The sequence below is a fragment of the Neophocaena asiaeorientalis genome, unplaced genomic scaffold (assembly GCF_003031525.2).
Source record: "Neophocaena asiaeorientalis asiaeorientalis breed wild unplaced genomic scaffold, Neophocaena_asiaeorientalis_V1.1 scaffold99, whole genome shotgun sequence".
Classification (NCBI taxonomy): domain Eukaryota; kingdom Metazoa; phylum Chordata; class Mammalia; order Artiodactyla; family Phocoenidae; genus Neophocaena; species Neophocaena asiaeorientalis.
In genome coordinates, this window is record NW_020173022.1 from 2,630,544 (window position 1) to 2,654,215 (window position 23,672).

Consider the following 23,672-nt stretch of genomic DNA (forward strand, 5'->3'; position numbering starts at 1 on the left):
CGTTGTAGTTTTGATTTACCTTTCTCTGATAATTAGTGATGTTGAGCATCTTTTCATGGGCCTGTGGACCATCTGTATGTCTTCTTCAGAAAAACGTCTACTTAGGTCTTCTGCCCATTTTCTGATTGGGTTGTTTGTTTTTTGGTATTGAGTTGTATGAGCTGTTTGTATATTTTGGAAATTAAACCCTTGTCACACACAGCTCTTTTTAATATCACCTTTCCTTACTTGTTAAACAGACACTTACTAACCATGTGGACTTAAGTTATTTAATGTCTCTGAGCCTCAGTCTCCTAAAATTTGAAATGGGGATAATAATACCTGTGGCCAAGGATTAAATTCTATGAGAAATGTAACCCAGATGTCAGGTAGGGTCTCTCTGCCCCTTAAAATCCAGATTATTAATGGATTTTATGGATTATTATTAAAAGATTATACAATGCATTACACTACTGATCATTATGGAAGCCCAAAACCCTCTCTGAGGAAGTTCTTAAAATTCTCAGACAGCTTAATTTTCATGGTCACTTTGGTACTGATTTTCTTCTAAATATTTTGTTTTTGCCAAAATATTTTGTTCCAACTTTGCTTTTTGTGGCTGTTCTTTCATATCTGCTGTTTTCCCAAACTAAGGAAGCAGTCTCTTTACCTTAAACTCCTCCTTCAAAGCAACCTGAATACGGGTCTGTGTTTGTAGTAGAATTTTTACAGGTTTGTGCTTGCAGAGAATAGGAACTTTGAATGGGAAGAGCATAGATGTCCAAAGGATAACTTAATTAATTTTCCACAGTGTGGTTTGGATCTAAAGCCTCTTTCTTGCCTCATCTCTTCTCATTAAATTATTATGGAGTTAGTTCTGTTTCAGACATGTGTCAAAGAACAGAGCACAGTCTTAGGGGTGAAAACTAGGGCCACACATGGGAAGCAGGTAACATTCAGGGGACAGATTTTTCTTATCAGAGCTAAAGTCATAAGATTAAGTCATAATTTAATAAACTATTTCTCAAGGAAACTAAAATAATATAGCCCAGGTCCACTGAGCTCTGGCAAACAAATCCAGAGGAATGGATCCTTCTGTGTCCCTTGTATTCTGTTGATTTCACAAAGGCTGGTATTCCGGGTTATGGGAGAAAGGGGTTATTTCATTTAATCTGGAGCATAACTGTGTAAGGAAGATAATGGTATCCCTATTTCATAAATAAATCTGGAGTTCAGAGAGGTTAATGACTTACAGGTTCACCCCATAGAGGCAGAGACAGGATCCCAACCAAGTGGGTCTGACTCCCCAAACCATTCCCTTCCATGTCACCGCAGAAAGGGCACAGGTAGTGGAGCTGACCTTCTGCCGTGAAAATCCGAGCACTGAGTTGCAATTTGAACACAAGTGAAGGAATCTCTCTAGTTTCTAGTCTCAGGAGCAGGCCTCAGACCTGCTTCTGTTCAAGACCTTGCGTAAGACCGAGAATCCTACACTAAGAATGCTTGAAAGACAAGATTTGGGTGGGAAGAATAATCTACATTTAAGGTTCAGTTCACAAAGAAATTTCGTACCCAAGTCAGTCATCGCAATAACCCTGTGAAGTAAACAAGGCATATTTCATTCTTACAACCAAGTCTCAGGAAGGTTAAACCCAAGGTCTTTGAGAAATTTATTTTATGAATCTTTATTTATTTATTTATGAATCTTTATTTAAGGAATGTGGCATGACTTAATTCCTAAGATCATATAGTAGCCTTAGGGCTTAAGCATAGGACTGTGTTTTTAAGTCTGTATACATCTTACCCCCAACGAGTAGCCTCCCCTTGTGTTCTTTGATCCTGATGTCGTAGTTGAATAAGCTCTTGCAGTCAGGGCTGCCACGGGAGTCCATGCAGGTTGTGCGCTGTATAACTCTGAGGGATGCATTCGAAGCTACGTGAATGTGAATGGCACATCCTCAATTTATGGTACACAGCATGGAGAATCTTTTGCAACAGCCCTTGGTGTTGTGCAAAATCTGAGATGGCTTTGAGAAAGGAACATGTAATCATTACCAAAAAAATCATTCTCATAAAATGTAGAAGTTTATATGAAAGCTGTATTGGCCGTGGCACAAGGGAGGTATTTCCAACTAGATTTTACACAGGGCCCTATTCTCTTATAAGAATTCAGCCCTTGACATTAGCTGAGTATCTGTATGGGTTATCACATGCCATGGAAAGAGAGTTCGCAGCAAGTGATATCAACAGTACACTGTGTTCTCTTTCAGATTTATTGAATGCACATTTACTAAGTGTCAAGTAATGAATTAGACGTTCCAGGGATGTGGCCCAGTTTCTGCCTTTAAGGGGGTAGAAGTTCACTGGGGAGAAAACACACATACCATAATTTTAACAATAACAAACTAGGGGGGCTTCCTTGGTGGCGCAGTGGTTGAGAGTCCGCCTGCCAACGCAGGGGACAGGGGTTCGTGTCCCGGTCCGGGAAGATCCCACATGCCGCGGAGCGGCTGGGCCCGCGAGCCATGGCCGCTGAGCCTGCGCGTCCGGAGCTTGCGCGTCCGGAGCCTATGCTCCGCAACGAGAGAGGCCGCAACGGTAAGAGGCCCGCGGACCTCAAAATAAATAAATAAAAACTAACAAACTAGGTAATATTTTTTTTAAAAACTGTATTTAAGTGCAAAATTGCATGTTACTGACTAAGCTCGCAGTAGGATGCCAGGAAGGGGAGTTTGTCACAGGTTGGACTAGTTAAGGACTTGTTATGAAAACAGTGGTAAGGGTGGGGGATGCCCGAGATGAATCATAAAGAGTAGATAGAATCTAGGTGGATACGTAAGAGGATTTGGGGGTGAGGAAGGACCCGCAATAACAAAAATGCGACATTAAAACCCAAATCCAAAAAGAAAAACCCAACAGTGCAGGCTATCTTTCTCATCTCTCGTTTTGCTTGGTGGTCATGAGCTGCTCCGTGTGGAAGTCAGGCAACTGAGAAGGGGAGATGGCTGAAGAAGGTGGGAGCCTGGGGCAGTTAAATAGGATGGCCTACCATTTATAGAAGCTGGGGCTGCAGTGCAAACAGGACTTTTCCTAGTTGGAGCAGATCCCCATTACTCTGCTGGAGCTGGAAAGCAAGGGTAACATCAATTTTATAAACTTTCTATAGGAATATGTCTCCACAGTACACTGGAGGGCTGGGGAGGTAAAATGTGATCTGTAACAAAACTGAGCCTGTAGTTGCATATGTATCAAATTTTCGCTATATTTCAAAGTATATGTCATCAGGTACAGCTCAGAATTGAAGCTGGAAGCCAGAGTTGAGAAAGAGAGTGAAATTGGCATATTTATATTCCACAGTAATCCTTTTCCCATGGTCTTGTTTGTCCATGGAAAAAAGAATAAAATACTGAGCTATAAAACCCACAACTGCACACTGAAACTTGCGGGGGTAGGGGTGATGGGGCAAAATGGAAACAGAAGGAGCAGCTGGTCGTATTGAAAACTTTTCAGATGTACTGAAATAGACACACTTCATCTTCAGTGTAGAAGATGCCACCAGGCAAAACTTTGCATGGAGGGGGATTCGAAGGATCCAGTGACACTTCAGTTTCCCAAGAATTTTCTTTCACAGCAGGTTGTTTAATACGGCTCATCCATGCTGAATGATAAACAAGAGAAAATAAATTAAACTCAGGAGCCTAAAAATTGCAAAAATTTAAGTGTTGGTAGTAAAGGTAAATGGTCACTAAAGGTCAGAAGAGTAAAGGAACTCTTTCAGATGAGTTACAAGATGCAGGACATTCACTAAGGCACAGGAATGAGAAGAAAAGCCTAAAGCAACGCTTCTCACCCTTTCAGGTGCTTACCACCTAGACACGGTGTTGAAACACAGACCCTGATTCAGGTCTGGGTGGGCCTGAGATTCTGCATTTCTAACAAGCTCCCTGGTAGTGCTTAAGTGGCTAGTCCTCAGAACACACTGAGAGAAATTTTGGCGGTACAGGCTTTGTCTTCAGATCTAATAAATATGAAGGGCATTTTGATAGATTTTGAACAGTGGAAAGTCAGAAAAGTAAAATAAGACGTATTTAAATGGAAAGAGAAATTAGAGAACATCAAAACTCGTGAAAGGTACGGTACTAGGTTCTGCACGCCTGATTCTGGTGGGATATGATTTAAGGAGATGATGACAAATTTAGTTTTGTGAAAAGAAAAATGACACTTGTGTGTGTAAAACAATTCATTCTTGGAGAGAACAAGGGAGAACCAAGTAGGGTATGTCTGAATAACACCTTTCAAAGGGAGAACCAGATTCTGACACTCTGCTGTCATGGTGAACTGCCAGGGTAAACCACAGTTCAGCAGCTGCAAGCGTGCTTGCCAATTACCGAGATAAAAATGTTTCTGAAAACAAAATTTCATATAAACCTCCTCTCTGAGGTTGGCATTGTATCTTCCTGTGTATCTTGGGTGTAGCTTCTACCCAGGCAGAATTTAGACTCTAGAAACCAAATGAGGTGATAAACAGAACCAGTTTGCAGAAGAGTCAAAATAACCCAGCAAGAATTGAAACCACAAATGCACTAGGAGTCAGTTATTCGCCAACCAAATGCTAATAGGAATCAGCACAAAGGACTATGAGTGTTAGCTCAAGGGCTTAAAAAAAACTGATACACGGTGTTGAGTGTGAGAGTGTCCATTTTACCTTTGGCTCGTTTTAGAAACACACCCTACTTCTTCCACTCCACCCTTCCTCAGTGCCACCACACAATGGTTTCAGTGCAAAAAAATTACAATACTGGAGGAGGAGGGTATCTGTGACTTACACCTTCAACCTGGGTTCTAGAAGCATAAACGTTAAGAACATGATCTTTGGATCTAGATGGATGCAAATCTCAGCTTTGCCATTTATTCAGTGACCTCAGGTAGTTAATTAAGTTCATCGTTCCTTCACCTTACAATGGAAATATTAATAGTACCTACATCCACAGGCTTGTAGGCAATCTTTAATGATTTAAGACGTGCAAGACCCTCAGAACAGTGCACGGCATGGAATTAATGTTTGATAAATGTTTGTTACTATTGTAACTAACTCTGTCACTAGCTCAGGCACTATAGGAAAGTTATTTAATTAGCTCAATTATCAAGAGAGTTTGAATGCCAAGGTCCGTTCCAGAACTAAAATTCTATGATTCTATGGTCACTTTGGCCAATAAATTTGAAGTATCCCAAGGCAGCTGGGCAAATAATTCTTCTTTGCCACGTCCTTCTAGAATGTCTGGTGAAGTGTGCAAAACCTGTGTTGATGGGGCAAGGCTTCCCTTCCAACTTCTGTTCACAGCTCCTCAATACACCATGGGCTTTAGGTAGTTCTACTAACTGGCCCCTGAATGTTTTCAGAGTCCCAGTACCATACCATTTACATCATTTCCCTCTTCCAGACTGCCTTCCCTGCTTCTGTCCATACACCTAAATCCTACCCATCCTTAAAAAACCAACCCAGGTTCCATCTTCTTTGTAAGGTTTTCTGCGGTCACCAAACATCTTCTGAAGCAGTCTGGACTTCAGTACAGAACTCATTGACCATTATCATATTCTGCCTTTATTTTTCTGAAGTGTTTTTTCTATATTTCTGTCTTAACTTCCCAACTAGATAATAATCTCCCTGAGGTCTGGCACAAGGATTTACTTCTCTTGGTGTCTCAGTCAAGCTTAACATTTTCCCAACAAAAAGGTGTTAATAAACAGCTATTGATTGGTTCATTGTAAAAATCAGTGAACCATTAAACTTAATATGGCAATTAGCTTAATATGGTACTTAATCCTAATGCTCTTCCTGCCAGCATCTCTTCCTGTCGCCCAAGGACATCTGAAAAATTGATCTGCTTCCATCTAGTGGCAATTAAAACACAGGTGGTTCCTGTGGCCAGAACACAGCTCTGGGTAGATTGTGCCAGAAAAGACTTTCACTCAGTGGGTGTGAGCATGAAAGAAATCTTTATATCTTGTGGATTTCCTGCCCACAGAGATAGGGAGTTCAGCCTAGAGAAGAGTCAGGGACCCCATCTACACTATCTAATGGAAGATAGGGCAATAAAAGAACATAGAATAAAAGAAACTTCACTGACCCTATGTCCTCATCCAGTTACCCCTCCTGACTCTTTCATCTCCTTCCAGCCAAGTTTTATGAAAAAGATAATGTATACGTTCTGCCTCTGTGTTCTCCTCCCCACTGATTCCTCAACCCCTGGCTACAGGACTTCTGTCATGACCTCAGCATTGAAAACAATTTCCCTACTGATACCCTTATTATATCCAGTGGATCGTGGCAGTATTTGAAATAGTTTCCATTTCCCTTTTTCCTTAGGATCATGACCCCGTACTCTCCTCATTTTCCTTCTACATCTCTGGGAACAACTTCCCATTCACCTTTACCTTAGCTGACTTCTTTGATATTGACCTTCCTTTGGCTCCTACCCTCTCTCCCACATCCTCTTCCATTCTCACCCTGCACATACTCCCTGGGTGATTGTACCTGCTCCTGAGATACAATTACCTCCTATAATGTGAGAACCTCCAAATCCATTTCTTCTGCCCCAAGGTAGCCCTTTTGCTACAGACAGAATCAACAGATTATGGTTGAACCACAGACACCTAAATTTTAACAGGTACAAAACTGAACCCATGACTGCCACCTCCAAAACTTCTCATTCTTTCGTGTTCCCTTCTCAGTAAATAATACAGTAGAGATGGTAACCATCTACCAGTTCCTACATCAGAACCATGGCAACTTACTTGATTCTTCTCCCTCTCTCTTAGCCAATTAATAATCATATTCAGTTGATTCTACCACCAGTTATCTCATGAACTCATCCTCATTGCTATTGCCCTAGACAGACATCATCGGCTTTAAGCTAATAACTTCAAATACCTCCAAAACAGTTCTTTGCCCCCAGAGTCATTCATCTCCCATGTTTGCATACTTTTATGCAGAGTGATCCTCCCAAGATGCAAATTTCAGCATGACATTCACCTGCTTCAACCCCTGTTACTAATACCCCAAAGACCTCAAGATTAAGTCTATACTCCTTCATATGGCTTATAAGTTACTTTATAATTGTCCTCTGTTGCCTTCTGTCTCTCCAGTTTTTCTTTTGTACTTTAAACTACAGCTCACTAAACTACTAAGGACTTGTCAGTAACAATCTGTGGTTGGTAGGATGGTTGTCTGAACAAGAAACCAACCTCCTCAGGCACCATCTTGCTTCATTTCCTCCAGCATTTGGAAAGGTACCCAGTTGTCTAGCTGGGTAGTCTGTCACCAAAGTCTCATCTCCATCGTTCGCTTGACTTATACTTTCCTTCTTAATATTTCAAAGCAAGTCACTAAACCCTGAAGCTGAGAAGTGTTTTGCTATCTTCATTTCTGCCCGGTAGGCCTTGTATTTTCACATGTATGTGTTTCTGCAACTGAAGAAATCTGAGGTTCAAGACCAAGCGAAAAAACTTCCCCCTCTTTGGGGAAGCTGCAAGTAGAATTCAGGCTCCTCACCTCTCCCGCATTTCTGAAGGACAATGCCTATCAGAGGTCATTTGCCATCTTGTGCTAGGTGCTGAGGTCCTGGTGTCTGGAATTATACCTTTTTCGTAGAGCCTGGGATTCATTAGTTTTTCAATAAATCCTTGTTGACTTGAATGTTTCCTGAATACTGTATTTAGCCTTGCCCCCCATGTTCAGCCAGAATAAGAAGAAATAAACCATAATGCTTCCAATCCTCAAAGAAAATTCAGAAGCAATCAGAAAGAACTGTCTTTACATAAACTACCCCTTCTTAATAGGGCATTACTTGTTCATTCATTCATTCAGCTCCTCTAGCACTAAAAAAACCTGACAGCTTTTAAGGAAGGTTAGTAGACTTATTACTTTATCTGGAAATTTCATTTGGATGGACCCCATGTAAATAACTAATAAGGAGCTGATGTGTCTAGCTATAACAGGAAGTATTAAGATACTTAATACTTACCCTCTGTAAGCAGAGGGTAGAGAAGGCATCAACAGATATCGAAACTTCTTGCTGATAAAACTTACCTTCTCCGAGACTTTTTGCCTAAAAATAGGAGAGAAAAATGGCATCAGAAAAAGGAGACAATTTCAATTTTTTTATACTTAGAGAGAAGGGAGATTCCCTCTCTCAAAACTGTTTCTTGAAGTGTACTTTGTATTTGTTAGGTGGACCGCATGGTGTCTAAGGGGATTTGAGGTACTGTCTTAATGTTCTAATTCGAACAGTGGTAGAACAGACTCATTCATGCAGATGCTTCTCAGAGCACCGTTTCATCCACTGTGCTGCTCATAAAGACAGAAGTCCAGCCCGAGCTATCCGATGATAAGGCCCCATGTACCCATTCTTGTGTTTACACATCCCGATCTGCCATCTCATCCTACCTGCAGATTCTTCCCTAAGAGATTCAGCTGCTAATACTGTAAGAACATGTATCATTACACTTCATGCCATCCTCTCTGTGAAAATCCACAAGAGAAATTACACTCAGGTCTCAGCGGTAGGAGCTGCATGCCTCATCTGGGTAACCACTGTATTCTTATTTTACAAACACAGTGAGTATCATCACTGGTTATGTTTCCTTCTTTGACTGGCTACAAGGAAACTCAGCCAGATCTGAAACCCTCTTCTATCCTAACTTTACCCCTGGCTCTGACTTATTTTTGGTATTCTAAATTTGGGCCTTATTTTTCTTACTTTCAAACTAATTTTAATTTGCTGTGTTGAATGCATTTGGTAAACTCTCTTACATTCTTTTTGAAAAAAAGCAGACTATAAATAAGTAGATGAATGAACTGCAGGGCTAGGCTCCAGAGGAAATAAAAGCAAAAAATGCTTTTTGAGGAGGAAAAAAAATCACTGGGAGGCAATATATTTCTGTGTCTATAAACTAGAGCTCTAGATCATCCAGTCTGGGTCCAGGTCCTTTTTTGCCAACTGTAGTGTGTCTTTGAATAGCTACTTATTCTCTCTAAGCTACCATTTCTTCATCTGTGAAAGGGTCATGATAATTATATTTTCCTCACTGAGTTGATAAAATGTATTCAAAGTATTTAGGCCAGGGCCTAGAGCATAGACAGTGCTCAATTCTTGTTTTAAACCTTTAAAATGTTAGAAATTACTACTTTAATTTTTTTCTTCCAAAATTTAGCCAGCTGGTGACATGAGCCAAAAGCACTTGAGCAGGGAGAATTAAATCTGAATGAATTTCAGGTTCCATTCATTTTCATATGAATATATTTTTGTTTTAGGAACAATGAAACACATACATGAGCAAGAATCTGTTCCTATTGAGAAAGTTTCTTTTTCAAGAAAAAGGGAACTAAGGGGCCCGTGTTCAGTTTTGTGCCCTGTTCTCACCCTGTGTGTTGGTTCAGGTAAACAATTCTTCTGTGGGTCAAAAAGTAGAGCCTTATTAATCTGAAGACCAGTGGTTTTAGGGAGCATATCTGGATGGGAGTCTGATCTCTGACTCCGGCCACTGCTGATATGGAATTTTAGAGATTTGGCCTAAAACATCATTGCTTCAGTTTCCTCATTTACTGAACAGGGCCAGTAATGATGCCCAATCAGAGAATGATGGTGCTAGGAGAAAAAAAATATTTCTAGACAAGCCCATGCACAGGGAAGCATGTTTCTGGAACCCACCCTTATTCTTTTCTCCGAAAAAAGGAGCTGAAGTCTGGGTATTAAGACAACTGGGGCAGGGGCCAAAGTACAGGTTCAGAAGATCCATCTGAGGACAGGACAAGGGTCAAGAGTCTGGTCATTTCATTGGCTTCTGTGCTCTAAATATTTGCTTGTCCCCTTTTTCCAGCTTTTGGAACACCAAAAGCCTATAAAATTATCGGATTGATGAATACTGTATACATGCAGATTTATTGTATTAGAAAAGCTCTAGGGGTTTAGCCTGGGAACCTATCCATCATTTCTAATAATTGTCTCTATAGGAAAAATATTCTTCGTGTTTCAAAGAACTAACTTACAACTAAAAGTTTTAGAAGGCAAAGTCACTTGAAAGTTGGAGCTATCAGAAGATGTTTCACAAATGAAGACTATTTAGTGTGAGATTAAAGATACCCTGACTTTCCTACAAAGTCAGTGATCTTTTGGGGCTTCTGTTCTCTTGTGCTCTTTGTTGGCATAATTGTAACTAGCCTAACTGCCCGTTTTCTGTTTCCTGTTTGCCCCACACTGATTCCCCAAGTAGGGGCATGCAGTTTTCAAGTTATCAGTTTGAGATCTTGTACAGAAATGACTCCAAGGTAAAAAAAATTGCAAAACAACCCCACTGCTTTTCTCACCACTGCTTATAGTACAGCCTTAGGCAGCATCCCACCTCCTGCACCCCACCACTAAATACACATGACTTCAATTCTATGCTTTTTATTCTACTAACATTTATTAAAAGATTTTGGAAGTTGGCAATATCTCCTTACTAAGGTGACTCCCAGCCCCAAAGTCCTTAATGGTTACTTAGATAATAGCCCTCTTATCCCAGAGGGTGGAGTGTAAATTACCCACTCTATTCTCCACCCCCTCACTTCTGCCAAGGTCACTCAAGGCAGGAGGAAAGAAAGAATGATTGGGGGCAGTCTTTAAGTCTCAATGGAAAGGACGATCAACGGTGGGAGAAAAATCTCATTCTCTTTTTGCCTTACTGCCATATTTAAGTAAATAGCATAGTACTCTAAGACAATGGGATCTAATCTTAGCAGAAGTTCCAAGAGCAGGAGCAGAGACATTTTAACTGCTCAGGGCTCTTACTTTACAGTTACTGAAGTTCTTGCACATCAATAACACCCCCGTCCATTGTGTTTCTGGAGTTATAAAACTAATCTAGTACCCTTTCTGTGTTTCTGAGTTATAAAACTAATCTAGTACCCTTAGTCTTAAATTTGGACTGAAAGATCAGGTCATAGCAGAAGACCATTAGGGATTGGTAGATAATATTCCGGCAATTGCCAGTAAGAATGGGTGGTGGGGCAGCCTTTACATACCATTCATGGAATAGAATACATACTAATTAATTTGATGGAACTGAAATTACAATGGCCCCACAGAGGCAACACAGAGCAGTTGTTTAGCAGTTGTTTTGAGGTCATTGATGGCCCCTGAACTTGAAGCAAGGTTATCTTTAAAGCCGCCTAATATCCATACATGTCATAATCTTGAATGTTTCTGTCTGATGACTTTGGCCAAATGTGGCAGCACATACCCAAGGCCTGCCCGACTGTGGGCCTGTAACTGGCAGGTTTGTCCCGCTTGAGGGTTTGGACACACTCAGGAGGGAGGTGAGGGCAGTGATGCTGTTGTTCTTCTCCAGTGGTGTTTGTTTCATCTACTATTCCAAGCAGCAGATACTAGTTTCTTGAGGCAGCCCTCCTTAATTCCCCTTCTTCTCTAGTCCAGAGTGGATGGAAAGCATGAGTATGGGGTACATTTGGTTAAAGCTGTAACCTTGGTGAATAGACACTGGGGAGAAAATGTGGGGATTTCCCTAAGGGACAATACAACTCCCACATGTCAGGAACCAGACAGGTATCATCTGACTCTTGACAAGGCTAGGTATTTGGGAGAAGTGCTTTGAAAACCTTATGGGACATTAGATTCATTTCCTAGTGGAATTGCACTGAAATCAAAACCATGTAGGCTCTTATAGGACAAGATCACATATCCCTTTTTTTTTTTTTTTAGAATTAAATAATAGCAAAGAACAATTACAATTTCTTATTTGTCTGTTAACACCCTAGCAAGGGTGGTAGCAAGGTACCTTGAAGACAGTAGGCATTTTTAGAAGATTTGTCAGAATGAAAAGCAAAAATCAGCCAACTTGTTTTGATGAAAGTGTGTTCTGGGCTGCTTCACACATCTCCAGGGACTGATGTCTATAGAACCCAGAGCTTGGTATCCTGCTTTAGCTGAGGCTCTCATACTTAATTTCCTGTGGGTTTCTATGTTTTTTTCCACTTTAAAGTTGTATTATTTTTGTATGAAGGTAAACTCACATACCTTTTTTTAATCTCCTTGCCAGCCAAATGATAAATGCCAACCCAGAGAATGTGGTAACCATGACTGCCACCGGAATGAAGAGGGGGTTATAGTCACCCTCCTTGATTGTTGAGAAATTCCTGTCCACTTCTGCAAGAGAAATTAGTAAGGCATGTAGCATGAGGCCACAAGCATTATTTCCTTAGTGCCTTCTCATGACATTAAACTTTCTTCCTTGTTACATCTTCTAATAATTGTCCATTTGATGCTATTTGACAGATGAGGAAATCAGTATGGGAAAGCCCATGATGAGTCTATAGCAGAGAAAAGACTAGACCAACTTTTCTAGCTCAACGCCTATAGAATCTCAACCCACAGATTTGTGATTCATGGAATTCCTGGGAGATGTACCTAAATATTTTGGCAAAAAGTGGTCATCATTGTATTTAGCTCCATGGCCTTGTTCAATGGTTGGGACTCAAACACAGAGAAGAGCTAAAAAGTTAAGTACAACTTCAGGAAAAATAAAAGCCAGTGACCTAAACCAGGCAACTTATCAATAAAAGGAATCTGTTCTCTGTCCTGGCTATTGTAAATAGAGCTGCAAAGGGGATATACGTATATGTATAGCTGATTCACTTTTTTATAAAGCAGAAACTAACACACCATTGTAAAGCAATTATACTCCAATAAAGATGTTAAAGAAAAAAAGGAATCTATTAATGCTTTGAAGCAGCTGTGCAAACATATGCACATGCTGTTACATGCCAAGGACCTGCACTAATGTGTCTTTCAAATGATGTAGTCCTGGGCTTCCCTGGTGGCACGTGGTTGAGAGTCCGCCTGCCGATGCAGGGGACGTGGGTTCGTACCCCGGTCCGGGAGGATCCCACGTGCTGCGGAGTGGCTGGGCCTGTGGGCCATGGCCGCTGAGCCTGCGTGTCTGGAGCCTGTGCTCCGCAATGGGAGAGCCACAGCAATGAGAGGCCCGCATACCACACACACACACACACAAAAAGATGTAGTCCTACCATTTCCCTCACAAATAAGTAAAAGGATACATCTATATATCCTCTTATAAGTATGAACTAAGTTCATGTGGGGACCTTTACTGAAAAAATACTGATATGAAAAAAACCTCTCTTCTGATACCACCAATTGAAGAAACTTACTTTTGCATATTGGCACAGCATCTGACTGTCCCTTATTCTTCATATTACTTTGATGAACCCTTTCAAGGTGCTTCCATCCCCACACCCAAATGTATAGTGGAAAGGAGGTGCAAGTTCCCAGAGGATCCAAACAGAGCACACCTATGAACTGCATGAGGATGAGGAAACAGACACTAGTCCAGCCTTAAAAGGAAATGCCCCATAAGCCTGATGTACAATCCTCCCCTAAAGACCCCATGCCATGTCCCCAGTTCCCTACCCCACTTCCTGGCCCCGAGCCACAGAGAGATCAGCTTCTACAAATCCTACCATTTAAAGACTTCTGTCATTGGTATAGATAGTCTCCGGAGCAAACATGGGTAGCTATTCTTTCACATGCTAATTTGACGTGGATTAATTGAGCATCTATTGCCAGGTGCTGTGTCAGGTAGAGGATATATAGAGATGAGGAAGACACATCCTCTTATGCACAGACAGATTTGGGAGGCATCAGATTAGTGATAATTGAAAAGTATCCATTACTTTGGGAATTAAGTGGTCATTGGCGACTTTTGTAGAGACATTTTAGTAGACTAACAGAGAAGTGAGATTGTAGTGGAATCGAAAAATGGATAAGAAATAAGTCAGTATAGACAGTGAGTTTAGATGTTAAGGGCTAAGATAGGAGGAGTTGAGAATTGGCTAAAAAAAAAAGGGGAAATCACTGTCATTGAAGAAAGAGGCAAGAGCAGCTAATTTATGGTAAATTAATGTGTACAAATTTTTTTTAAGTGACATACATTTAGCAAAATAAACTTAAAAGTTTAATCTATCTTTCCCCACCATCTGCTTGTCAATAAGCTACCTCTTTAAGTCTTTAATATATTGGGGCAAACTTACTTTGACATATTGGACTAGGGCTGGACCAATTTCCAGATGATCCACAAACAGTTTTCTTTTCCCCAATTAACTCAGCTCCTTCTGAGCAGCTGAAGGTACACGTGGAGGTAAAGCCAAAGTCGACCAGGAGGTGACTACAGTCCATGGTTCCAAAATCGGGTGCTGTTAGAGGCTCACACTGAATCACTTCAGTGAAAAAGAAAAAATCAGTATTTCTAAGCAGAGACCCTCCCATGACAAATAGTTTTTAGGCAAACTGCCTAACTCAACTGTGGAACCATTGACATGAATCTAACATTTCTAATTTCTAGAAATTACTTCTGATGATGCTTCCAGAGTTTATTTTCTTGAGAATGATGGAGAGTGGTGAGTCAGAGGTGAAGCCAGGAGAACACAGAAAGCCCTGGGTGGGCAGGGGAGCATTGGGGAAAGGAGGGGAGGGCTGGCTCTTTCAGATTACTGCCCCAGCCCTGGTAACTCTCCGTCTGCTGGAAGTGCCATGCTATGTGGCCTTGGCCTCAAGAGCTCTTATGGTGCATTATCAATGAATGTAGAGAATTTCCACCCTTTCACCTCTTCTAAAGTCTACCCAAGCAGTTGTGAAAAACATCCCCATTCTGTGAAGCAAGTCCCTCAACTTTTATAAAATTCAACAGGTTGGTCAATTAGTTCTATGATTTCAAAAAATGATTTGGATAGTTCTTTTGAGAATTCAGCCACTTAAACTAGTGAGTCAAAAGCATAAACGTAGAAAATGTAACCAAAACTTCGCAAGTTTAGACACCACCAGTTTTTCCCCTAAAGGGATAATCTTCTTGACAGTAAAAAAGAAAAAACCAAAAAACACCATATTTCAAATGAAAAAAAAAAATCAAGAGATTGTGTTTTTGTTTTTCACAGAATTTGCTATTCTCCTGAGAGTTCATGGAGGAGGAAATCTAAAAAATGATTTTAAGAATAAACCAAATAAAACAATCAAAAAAGACCTCTAGCCCCCCCACTCCCAAAAAGGAAATTGCTTGCTGTTAAGTAGGACACCATATAAAATAGGTGTTATTGAAAGGAGAGAACAACAAAAATTCAACTGCAGTTCAGCAAGACTGATTATTTATGCCATAGCAATGAGAAAATAAAAATAAAATAAAAATGCAGTATAGGGCTTCCCTGGTGGCGCAGTGGTTTAGAGTCTGCCTGCCAATGCAGGGGACACGGGTTCGAGCCCTGGTCTGGGAAGATCCCACATGCCACGGAGCGACTGGGCCCGTGAGCCACAATTACTGAGCCTGAGTGTCTGGAGCCTGCGCTCCACAACAAGAGAGGCCGCGATAATGAGAGGCCCGTGCACCCCGATGAAGAGTGACCCCTGCTTGCCACAACTAGAGAAAGCCCTCGCACAGAAACGAAGACCCAACACAGCCATAAATAAATTAATTTTAAAAATATACAGTATAACCACACTGTATTGCTGAAAATTATATATATGTTCTGTGACATAGTCTCAGAGGTATTTGGTTGTTATTTTTTGTTTGTGGTTTTTCTTTTTAATTAGTAACAATAACCTCTTTGAAAATCATCACAGTATAATCTAAGTTAGGTTAAATTATGCTTCAAAAGAGGATACAGACTTCTTAGCAAGACTCTACTACATTTGCTCAGTCTATAAACACAGGATTGCCATGACAACTCTCTAGTTTGAACAGTTAGTTACTCACCTCGACATGTTGGCTTTGGAGATGACCAGTTTCCAAATGGTCCACAAGTGGTTTCTTCAATCCCAACTATGTCTGCTCCCTCAAAGCAGTTGAAGGCACACTGTGATGTGAAGCTGAAGTTTCCCAAAGGGTGAATACAGGCCATGGTACCCAGCTCTGGGGCCTCCAAAGGCTCACACTGAGTCACTTCAATAAGAAAAAAAAAAAACACTGGGCAGTGTTCCAGGGACCTGATGACTGGGTTTGAATCTTAGCTCTGATACTTGATAAACAAGTGCCTTTAAGCACGGTGACTTAACCCCTCCAGCTTAGCTTCTTTACCTCTAAAAGAGGGATAATGATAATTGTATTGACTTCCTAAAGTTGGTGTGGGAATTAAATAATTTAATACAAGTCAAGGACTTAGAGCCTGGCTCATAGGAAGCTTTAATTAAACATTAACTAATCTTATTATCTTTGGCATTACCTGGGGAGAGAGCTTTTAAATGTAGATAGGTTTAAGTGGGAATGACCAGCTCAGTTTGGAAATAACTGTCACATCAAAGCCCCAGAGTATACTAGACTGTTGAAAGTAGGAAGTTCGGAGAAAGACTGAGTGTCCATAACTGGTCTTCTTTAAAAGGGGAGAAGATAAAAGCTTTAGGAAGTGTCTTAGCCTGGATTCTGTCTTCCCCATCTCTAGCTCAGTTCCAGAACTTTAGTTCTTTTGATTTTTCCAGTCCTCTCCAGAAAGTATGTCTACTTCCTCGCCTGATTGGTGGCATAATAGATCAAATTAAGACTTGGAATTCAATCTTCACATTTTAGGCCCTGCCATATCATTTAGGCAAATATTGCAACTCTTGTGTCTTATTCCTTATCAAATTTAAACCATCATTTTAAACTTCTTCTTGAGAGTTCAATGAAGAATGAATTCAAGAAATTAGAAGAATTTTAATATTTTCCATATACAGTACAAGTCCAAATGAAAGTAACTTATGTTGTCCCATACAGTTCATGCCCACAAGCAAGTGCCTAGTCTCAATCTTACAGATGCAGTGATAAATAAGATGCTGACTGATCTCAAGTTGCTGTCAGTCTCCTGGGGAATACAGACAAAAAAATTGATGACTTCAACAAATGTGGGATAAATAAGAAAGAAATACATGGAGCTATTGGAACACAGAACAGGGATGCTTAGCCTGTCTTGGCATCCAAAGAAATCTTCCTGAAAGAAATGGTCCCTGAACTATTATCTTCCAGGTAAACAGGTGTGTTAGTCATGTGCAAAATGAGAAAGCCCTGAGCAATTCAATGATTGATATACAAAGCAATATGGTAAGTGTGGAGAACTACAAGCATTTTGATGTTACTAAAAGGAAAGAGGAGGCAAGGGATGATGTGAGATGAGATTAGGGAGAAAGATAGGAGCTAAGACAAAATGCCTTTATCTTTTTTCATTGGTTTAATGAGTATCTACTATATATCAAGCATTACTCTATGCCTTGAGGAGTTTAGATTTTATTCTGTAGGACGAATGGTAGGTAGAAATTAAAGGGTGGATGGTCACGTATGTGTGATGTTTACTTGGTATTTAAAATTGATCAGATTGCCTATAGTATGAATAATATATTTGAGAGGAGCTAATTTAAAGATGTGGAACTCAGCTCAGAAATAACTGCAATAATCTAAGAGGAAGATAATGAAGGCAATAATGTAGAGTTAATAAGTAGAAGACAAATTGGAGAAATAGTAAGTTAGAAAAATGAGTAGTAACCTTCCAAGACTGAAGCAGGAAGAAATAGAAAATATGAACAGACCAGTCACAAGCACTGAAATTGAAACTGTGATTAAAAACCTTCCAACAAACAAAAGCCCAGGACCAGATGGCTTCACAGGCGAATGCTATCAAACATTTAGAGAACAGCTAACACCTATCCTTCTCAAACTCTTCCAAAATATAGCAGAGGGAGGAACACTCCAAACTCATTCTATGAGGCCACAATCACCCTGATACCAAAACCAGACAAAGATGTCACAAAGAAAGAAAACTACAGGCCAATATCACTGATGAACATAGATGCAAAAATCCTAAACAAAATACTAGCAAACAGAATCCAATAGCACATTAAAAAGATCATACACCATGATCGAGTGGGGCTTATCCCAGGAATGCAAGGATTCTTCAATATACGCAAATCTATCATTGTGATACACCATATTAACAAATTGAAGAATAAAAAACATATGAGCATCTCAGATGCAGAAAAATCTTTTGACAAAATTCAACACCCATTTATGATAAAATCCCTCCAGAAAGTAGGCATACAAGACCTAAACAGACATTTCTCTAAAGAAGATACACAGATTGCCAACAAGCACATGAAGGAATGCTCAACATCACTAATCATTAGAGAAATACAACTCAAAACTACAATGAGGTATCACCTCACACGAGTCAGAATGGCCATCAATTATACTCCAATAAAGGTGTTTTTTAAAAAAAAGAGTAGTGTGTTACTTTGCATAACTGTAGGGGGAGGTGAGAGAGTTTTTTACCAGAGTACCCATATAAATCGTGGAACCACACACTGAGATAAGGAATACAAAAAGGAAAGCTGGCTGGGGACAATTGAATTTTCAGTCTTTCGGGCATCCCAAAGGTTATGCTTAGCATATTTGGAGTTCAGGCTGGATACATATTTGTCAGTCCAAAGTTCACATAGATTTGTGAGTCCACATAAGTTGCTAGGTTTGACCAAAGGGGGCACATAAAGTCAGAAGAGCAATGGACAAAAGATGGAAGATGAGACATAACAATAAGTGTATGAGCTTGGATAAGTGACCATGAAGAAACCCAAGGAGAAATGATCGTAGGTAGAAAGAAAACCAGGAAAGACTGATATGATGGAGACCAAGACAAAAACAGAGTAAAATGTTCAAAAAGGAGTGAAATGGGCATGCCAATGACATAAGAATTTTTTAAAATTTAGAAATCGAGTGAAAGTAAAGTATTGGTAGAAGTCATGGCTCAGGGATTGACTGAAATGAGTCAGATCTGTTCCAGTTGGTTGATCATTTACATGTTATTTTGGCTTTAATTCTTTATCTATTCATTGCAAACCCTGCTTTTTTTTTTCTTATTATAATTTTCTATTTTATGCACCAGATACTTCAAACATAGTTTTGAAACTCAACCAATACCAATTGAAGGACATGAAGTTTCTTTCAGTAGTGAGTTGACTAGGTCAAAGACTCCATGTCTTTGAATCTACGTATTCTTTCCTTTCTGTTCCTACCACTGTGACTCTGAATGACTTCAATAGGCCCCTGATGATGCTCTCCAGCTTCTCTCTTTCTGTTCAATCCATCTTATGTACCGCTTCTAGGGTAATGGCCCTAAATGAAGGGGTTTAGTTGCTAAGTGGCCTCTCACTGTCAAATAAAGGGCAGATTCCTTCATTAGGCAGCTTTCAGTCTCCACAGGTTTACTCCAGCTTATCTGGCTTTCCATCACATTAAATTATAAGCATGTATAATTTACACTAGTTAACTGTAAATCCTTTAAGGTCAGGATCTGTAATAGATTTGTCCTTGTACCCCCTGAAATGCCAGCCCAAGTAAATGCGTTGGATTTATTATTATATTTTCCAACAGATACTGGATATCATGATGTGAACTTTTCTTGTTGGCCTTGCCCTGTCATGATCTTGAGGATGACGTGAAAAAGCAAGATTACCTTCTGCGTAACTCACCCTCCTGATGATAAATGCTATTGTTTCTTTCAGTTTCAGAGTTCTAATGAATCCAGTAAGCTTACTTGATTATGAATTCCTACCAAGCCTGATTCATTATTGGAATCCTTACAGCTTTAATCCCAAAGCAATATTCTTTGTAACACTGAAAAAGACTTTTTGAGAAGTGCAGTGAAACTTCATGCTGACTTATGAAATCTTTACGGAAAGGTAACAATATTGTGCAAGCATAGCCTACTGATCAAAACTTCTCATTTCTCAGAATGGCTAATATCCTTTTCCTTCAACCAACTTTCATAAACTACAATACTTTACATACGAAGAAACAAAGGAACAAAAGTGGCTTACCGAACTGACACTGGGGCCCGTAGTGCCCCAAATCACAGTTGCAGGTGTAATTATTGATGATTTCCATACATTGTCCATGGCCGCTGCATGACAAGGGTTGACAAGAAGCTTTAAGGGGGTGAGAAATTATATTAAGATGAATACTCTTTTAGTACTCCTAGTCATTTCTTTAAACATAGATAACTTTGGGGCTGTGACTACTTTAATAAACAGGAAAACTTTATTTGTATATTAATAGCATTTTTTGCATAAAAATCATATGCTAAAATTTTTATTTATGTTGTATACTTGTGATACAGCCATAGACATTTTTTTAAGAATGAATTTACTAATGCTAATACTCTATAACATTTGAGGGAACTTACTGACATACATTGAAACTCTTGAAATTTCTTTGATTTTAAGGTAGTAAGTGTATTAAACTATGACCTGACCCCAATCGTTTCCGAAGTATGTTTGGCAATCCCTTTCTTTATAGAAAGTACTGAATAGATATTAGAAAATCTGAACTTGCTACATTACTAGAGAGTCCAATTTACAAGACACCAAATGAACTATGTTTCACTGTTAAAAATGACTTGGAAAAAATGCTGATTGCTTTGGAACTGTCATCATGGTCTCTACAGAAGTTTTCATATACCACAGATAATGAAACACTGCAAAGTTTCATTATATAGAATTATATAAGATTAGACCAAGAAGGAAACATGGCACCAAGCCGCCTACTTTACGAGGAGGAAATAGGTGACATGAGCCTCAGCTCTTGGCTGGTTCCATCTCTCTGCTTCCACTTCCTTGCCTTATTATCAGCAACACTGATTGTCTAGCTCTTCCTCCTTACTTTCCACATATATTTATCATCTTGATGTAAAAGTGATTCAGGGGTATAGATTTTGGGTATAGGGACGAGCCTCCCACACCAAAAATGCTCAGAAGTGACGTGACTCACGCTTATTTAGAGGACTGGACTTATTTCAGAATGTCCTGGCAACTTCTCTGCTCCCCCAGGTTTCCATGGGGTTAGTGCTGTCATTCTCAGAGAAGCAGTATGCTCACTCCTACCTGTGTAGCAGAGGGCTGTCTTTGCTTTGTGGCAGGCGTCGTCATTCCATTTCCCTGCGTCTTTTGCCCTCTTGATGTAGATCTCCACACAGTCTTCTTTACTCTTCTTGTTGTTGGGCTCCCCATGGCCCCAGTTCTCCGCTTCTTCGGTGAGAGATTTGTTGGTCCCTACCCAGGTCCATGCCCCTCCTACCTTCCGGATTCCTATCCAGTAGTATTTAGGACTGAAGGGAAGCGTCTTGTTCAGGTACTCAATCTCCCCTTTGTTTTGTATGGCAACTAAATCCGTGTAATTTTTTCTGCAGAACATTCTAGCCTTTTCCCAGGTCATGGGTCTTTTAGAATAATGGTAAGTCCAGCAATCGGTTCCATGATGTGCGAATAAATCTGAAAGACATCAGTGTGAACTATGTAGCCTCGTGGTTATAGCTGAAAAGAGCCCAGAACTAATCCAGGCTGAGCCTGCCAGAGACAAGGAAGCTGACACCTCAAGAGGGTAAGTTACCCTCTTGAGGTGATGGAATTAGTCATTTGCCGATTTGAAGAGTAGAACCTAGAACCTCTAGCCCTAATCACTTTTCACCATGATATAGAATACTTTTGCTCATAACTCTATTTTAGATGAATTTGGTGGCTTTTTAGATTTATTTTCATAAAACAGTTTTTTCTCAAAATTCTTTCAAGTAAAATTTAACCACCATTTTTTAGAAATCCATATTTCTTTATCTTAGCAGTTGTCAATCATTTAAAGTTAATTTAAGTGTAATATCATATAGCCCTAAAATTTACTGTCCACTCTTTTATTTGGGGATAATTTCCTAAAGGCCAATATTTGTGTTTCTAAGGGAGAAGTAAAATAAGAACAGGAATAATGGCATACTTTTAAGTAATCTCTTTTATATCAAAAAGATAATGTTTCACCATAGGAAGAGCTTCTTCTGGGGAAAGCACACAGCCCAAGCCTTATATATCTAACTACATAATAAAAAGAACAATTGAAAAAACCAAATGATGTAGGATTATGAAATTGATTTAGATTATGTTATGCACACAGAGATACTCAACTGTTGGTGTATAATAATCATAAGGGTGCTTCAAATATGAGGGCTTTGAAGAAACCAAAACAAACACATAATTACACAATGATACCATAATAATATATGCCATTCTAAGCATGGTATGATCTATGTGAAGCACTATTATACCATAAGGTAAAGGTTTTCACAGCCATCACCGTTTGTTGAGTTTTCACTGTGTAGGGAAAATACTACGGAGAAATACCAAAGAAAACACAGATCCAATTTTTATACTTTCCTAAGTATTCTGAGCAAGGAATAACACATGCAAAGAAAACATAATTAATCTTGATCAACTTAAACATATCAAAAATGTACAGAGAACTGGGAGACAGTTATGATTAATGAGTAAAGAATGTCATAAAATAAACCCTGCAGCAAAGGGTGGGGCAAGGTTAGGAGTTTTCTGGGGAAGTGAGAGGAAGAAAAGGGATGTTTGTAGAAAGGGTAGCTATCTACCTAATAATTTTACCTGTGAATATGTACACCCAGTGGACATTTACCAAAATATGAACATAACTTTTTTAAAAAGCTTAGTAATATATAAATATCATAACATACCACAACAGAGCACAGTCCAGACCCACAGCTCAAAAACATTCCATAAGCTCCTCTGAGCGCTCTGGCATTTCCATGGAAATATCTGCAAATAAAATACAAAATTATACTCAGACTTATGCTCTAAATCACAATTTTATAGCAACTTGAGGAGATGCCTACAACTTTCTCAAAGTTCAAAGTATAACACTTACGCCTACTAAACCTGTCTGAGGCAAGAGATTTCTCAGACATGGGTGAAAAAGTAGAATTAAATTTGCCTCAAAACTGATGCAGAGTTGATGTTATTGTTTTTTCATATTTTAGCCTCAAGTCGCTGTTTGTTACTGTTCTGATTTTTTCTACATTTTAGTAATTTTTTTGTATCTACTTATCTGCTGAGCTGTCAGATGAAACTATTTGATATTTAGTATGTGTATTTTTAAAGTGTTCTTTGGTCTTTAATGAACTATTGATGTCTAGATTTAATGTTAAAATCTCACACTTGACTATGATGGGTCAATGCTTCAAATACGTAAAAGAATTGGGTAACCAAAAAGACACTACTAAAAAAAAGGAGTTCATTTATTTTTCAACTAGAGAGAAACACATTTTGAGCAACTCAAATGACAAAAGCACAAATTTTCTTCACACCTTAACACCATCTTTTCTGAAGTGTATCAATTCTCAGGTAGCGCCAATGTTTAGTCACAAGAGTGCTAATTTCAACCAGATAGTAGTACTTCTTCAAGAACCTCACCAGAGACAAGTCAAGGAGAAGAAATCAGCACAACTGAGAAGAGAGATTCTAGGAGCACTTTTTAAATTAAACACAGCATTTTTAGTTTTGGCTTTTTTAAAACCAAATAGGAAATGAGTTGCTTCTTTTCCTTTGCCACCTGCCTCTGCATCCCAAGAAGAGGTTCTATCTGAGCATCTGGAAATCTTTTAGGCTGAAAAGCTTACCATGGCTTTGCTCCGTCCTTCTATAGTTCTTCTGTAGCACTTCAGCCTCTGCGCTCAGTACCAGAGGTCTCTGGGTCCTTGCCCAAGGATGGGTGTGCAGGGAGATTGCACTCACTGTCCCCAGAAAGACTTACTTTCTTTTATTTCTCTAACC

The 23,672-nt window shown here is 39.5% G+C and overlaps 2 protein-coding genes across 3 annotated transcripts in view; both read right to left on the reverse strand.

Moving 5' to 3' along the window:
- Positions 1 to 2,510, reverse strand: part of SELP (selectin P) — a 65,960-nt gene extending 63,450 nt beyond the window's left edge. For both annotated transcript variants that reach the window (XM_024742416.1, XM_024742415.1), the window contains exon 1: positions 1,784 to 2,510. In XM_024742416.1, the coding sequence (XP_024598184.1) occupies positions 1,784 to 1,906 (123 nt within the window). In that variant the 5' untranslated portion in view covers positions 1,907 to 2,510. The remainder of the gene's footprint in view (positions 1 to 1,783) is intronic.
- Positions 2,511 to 2,631: 121 nt separating this feature from the next.
- SELL (selectin L) lies at positions 2,632 to 23,672 on the reverse strand. Its single transcript, XM_024742418.1, has 9 exons — positions 23,519 to 23,672; positions 22,577 to 22,658; positions 20,940 to 21,326; positions 19,878 to 19,985; positions 15,796 to 15,981; positions 14,084 to 14,269; positions 12,054 to 12,182; positions 8,069 to 8,087; positions 2,632 to 3,637 (listed from the first exon to the last, which is right to left on the reverse strand). The coding sequence occupies exons 1-9, from the start codon at positions 23,519 to 23,521 to the stop codon at positions 3,619 to 3,621; spliced, it is 1,119 nt and encodes a 372-aa protein (XP_024598186.1). The 5' UTR covers positions 23,522 to 23,672; the 3' UTR covers positions 2,632 to 3,618.

Coding starts and splice junctions, on each gene's coding strand:
- SELL (XM_024742418.1), bottom strand. Junction 21,327..22,576: donor CTGGACTGTGCTCTGTTGTG/GTATGTTATGAT, acceptor GATGTCTTTCAG/ATTTATTCGCACATCATGGA. Junction 14,270..15,795: donor TCCAAAGCCAACATGTCGAG/GTGAGTAACTAA, acceptor TTTTCACTGAAG/TGATTCAGTGTGAGCCTCTA.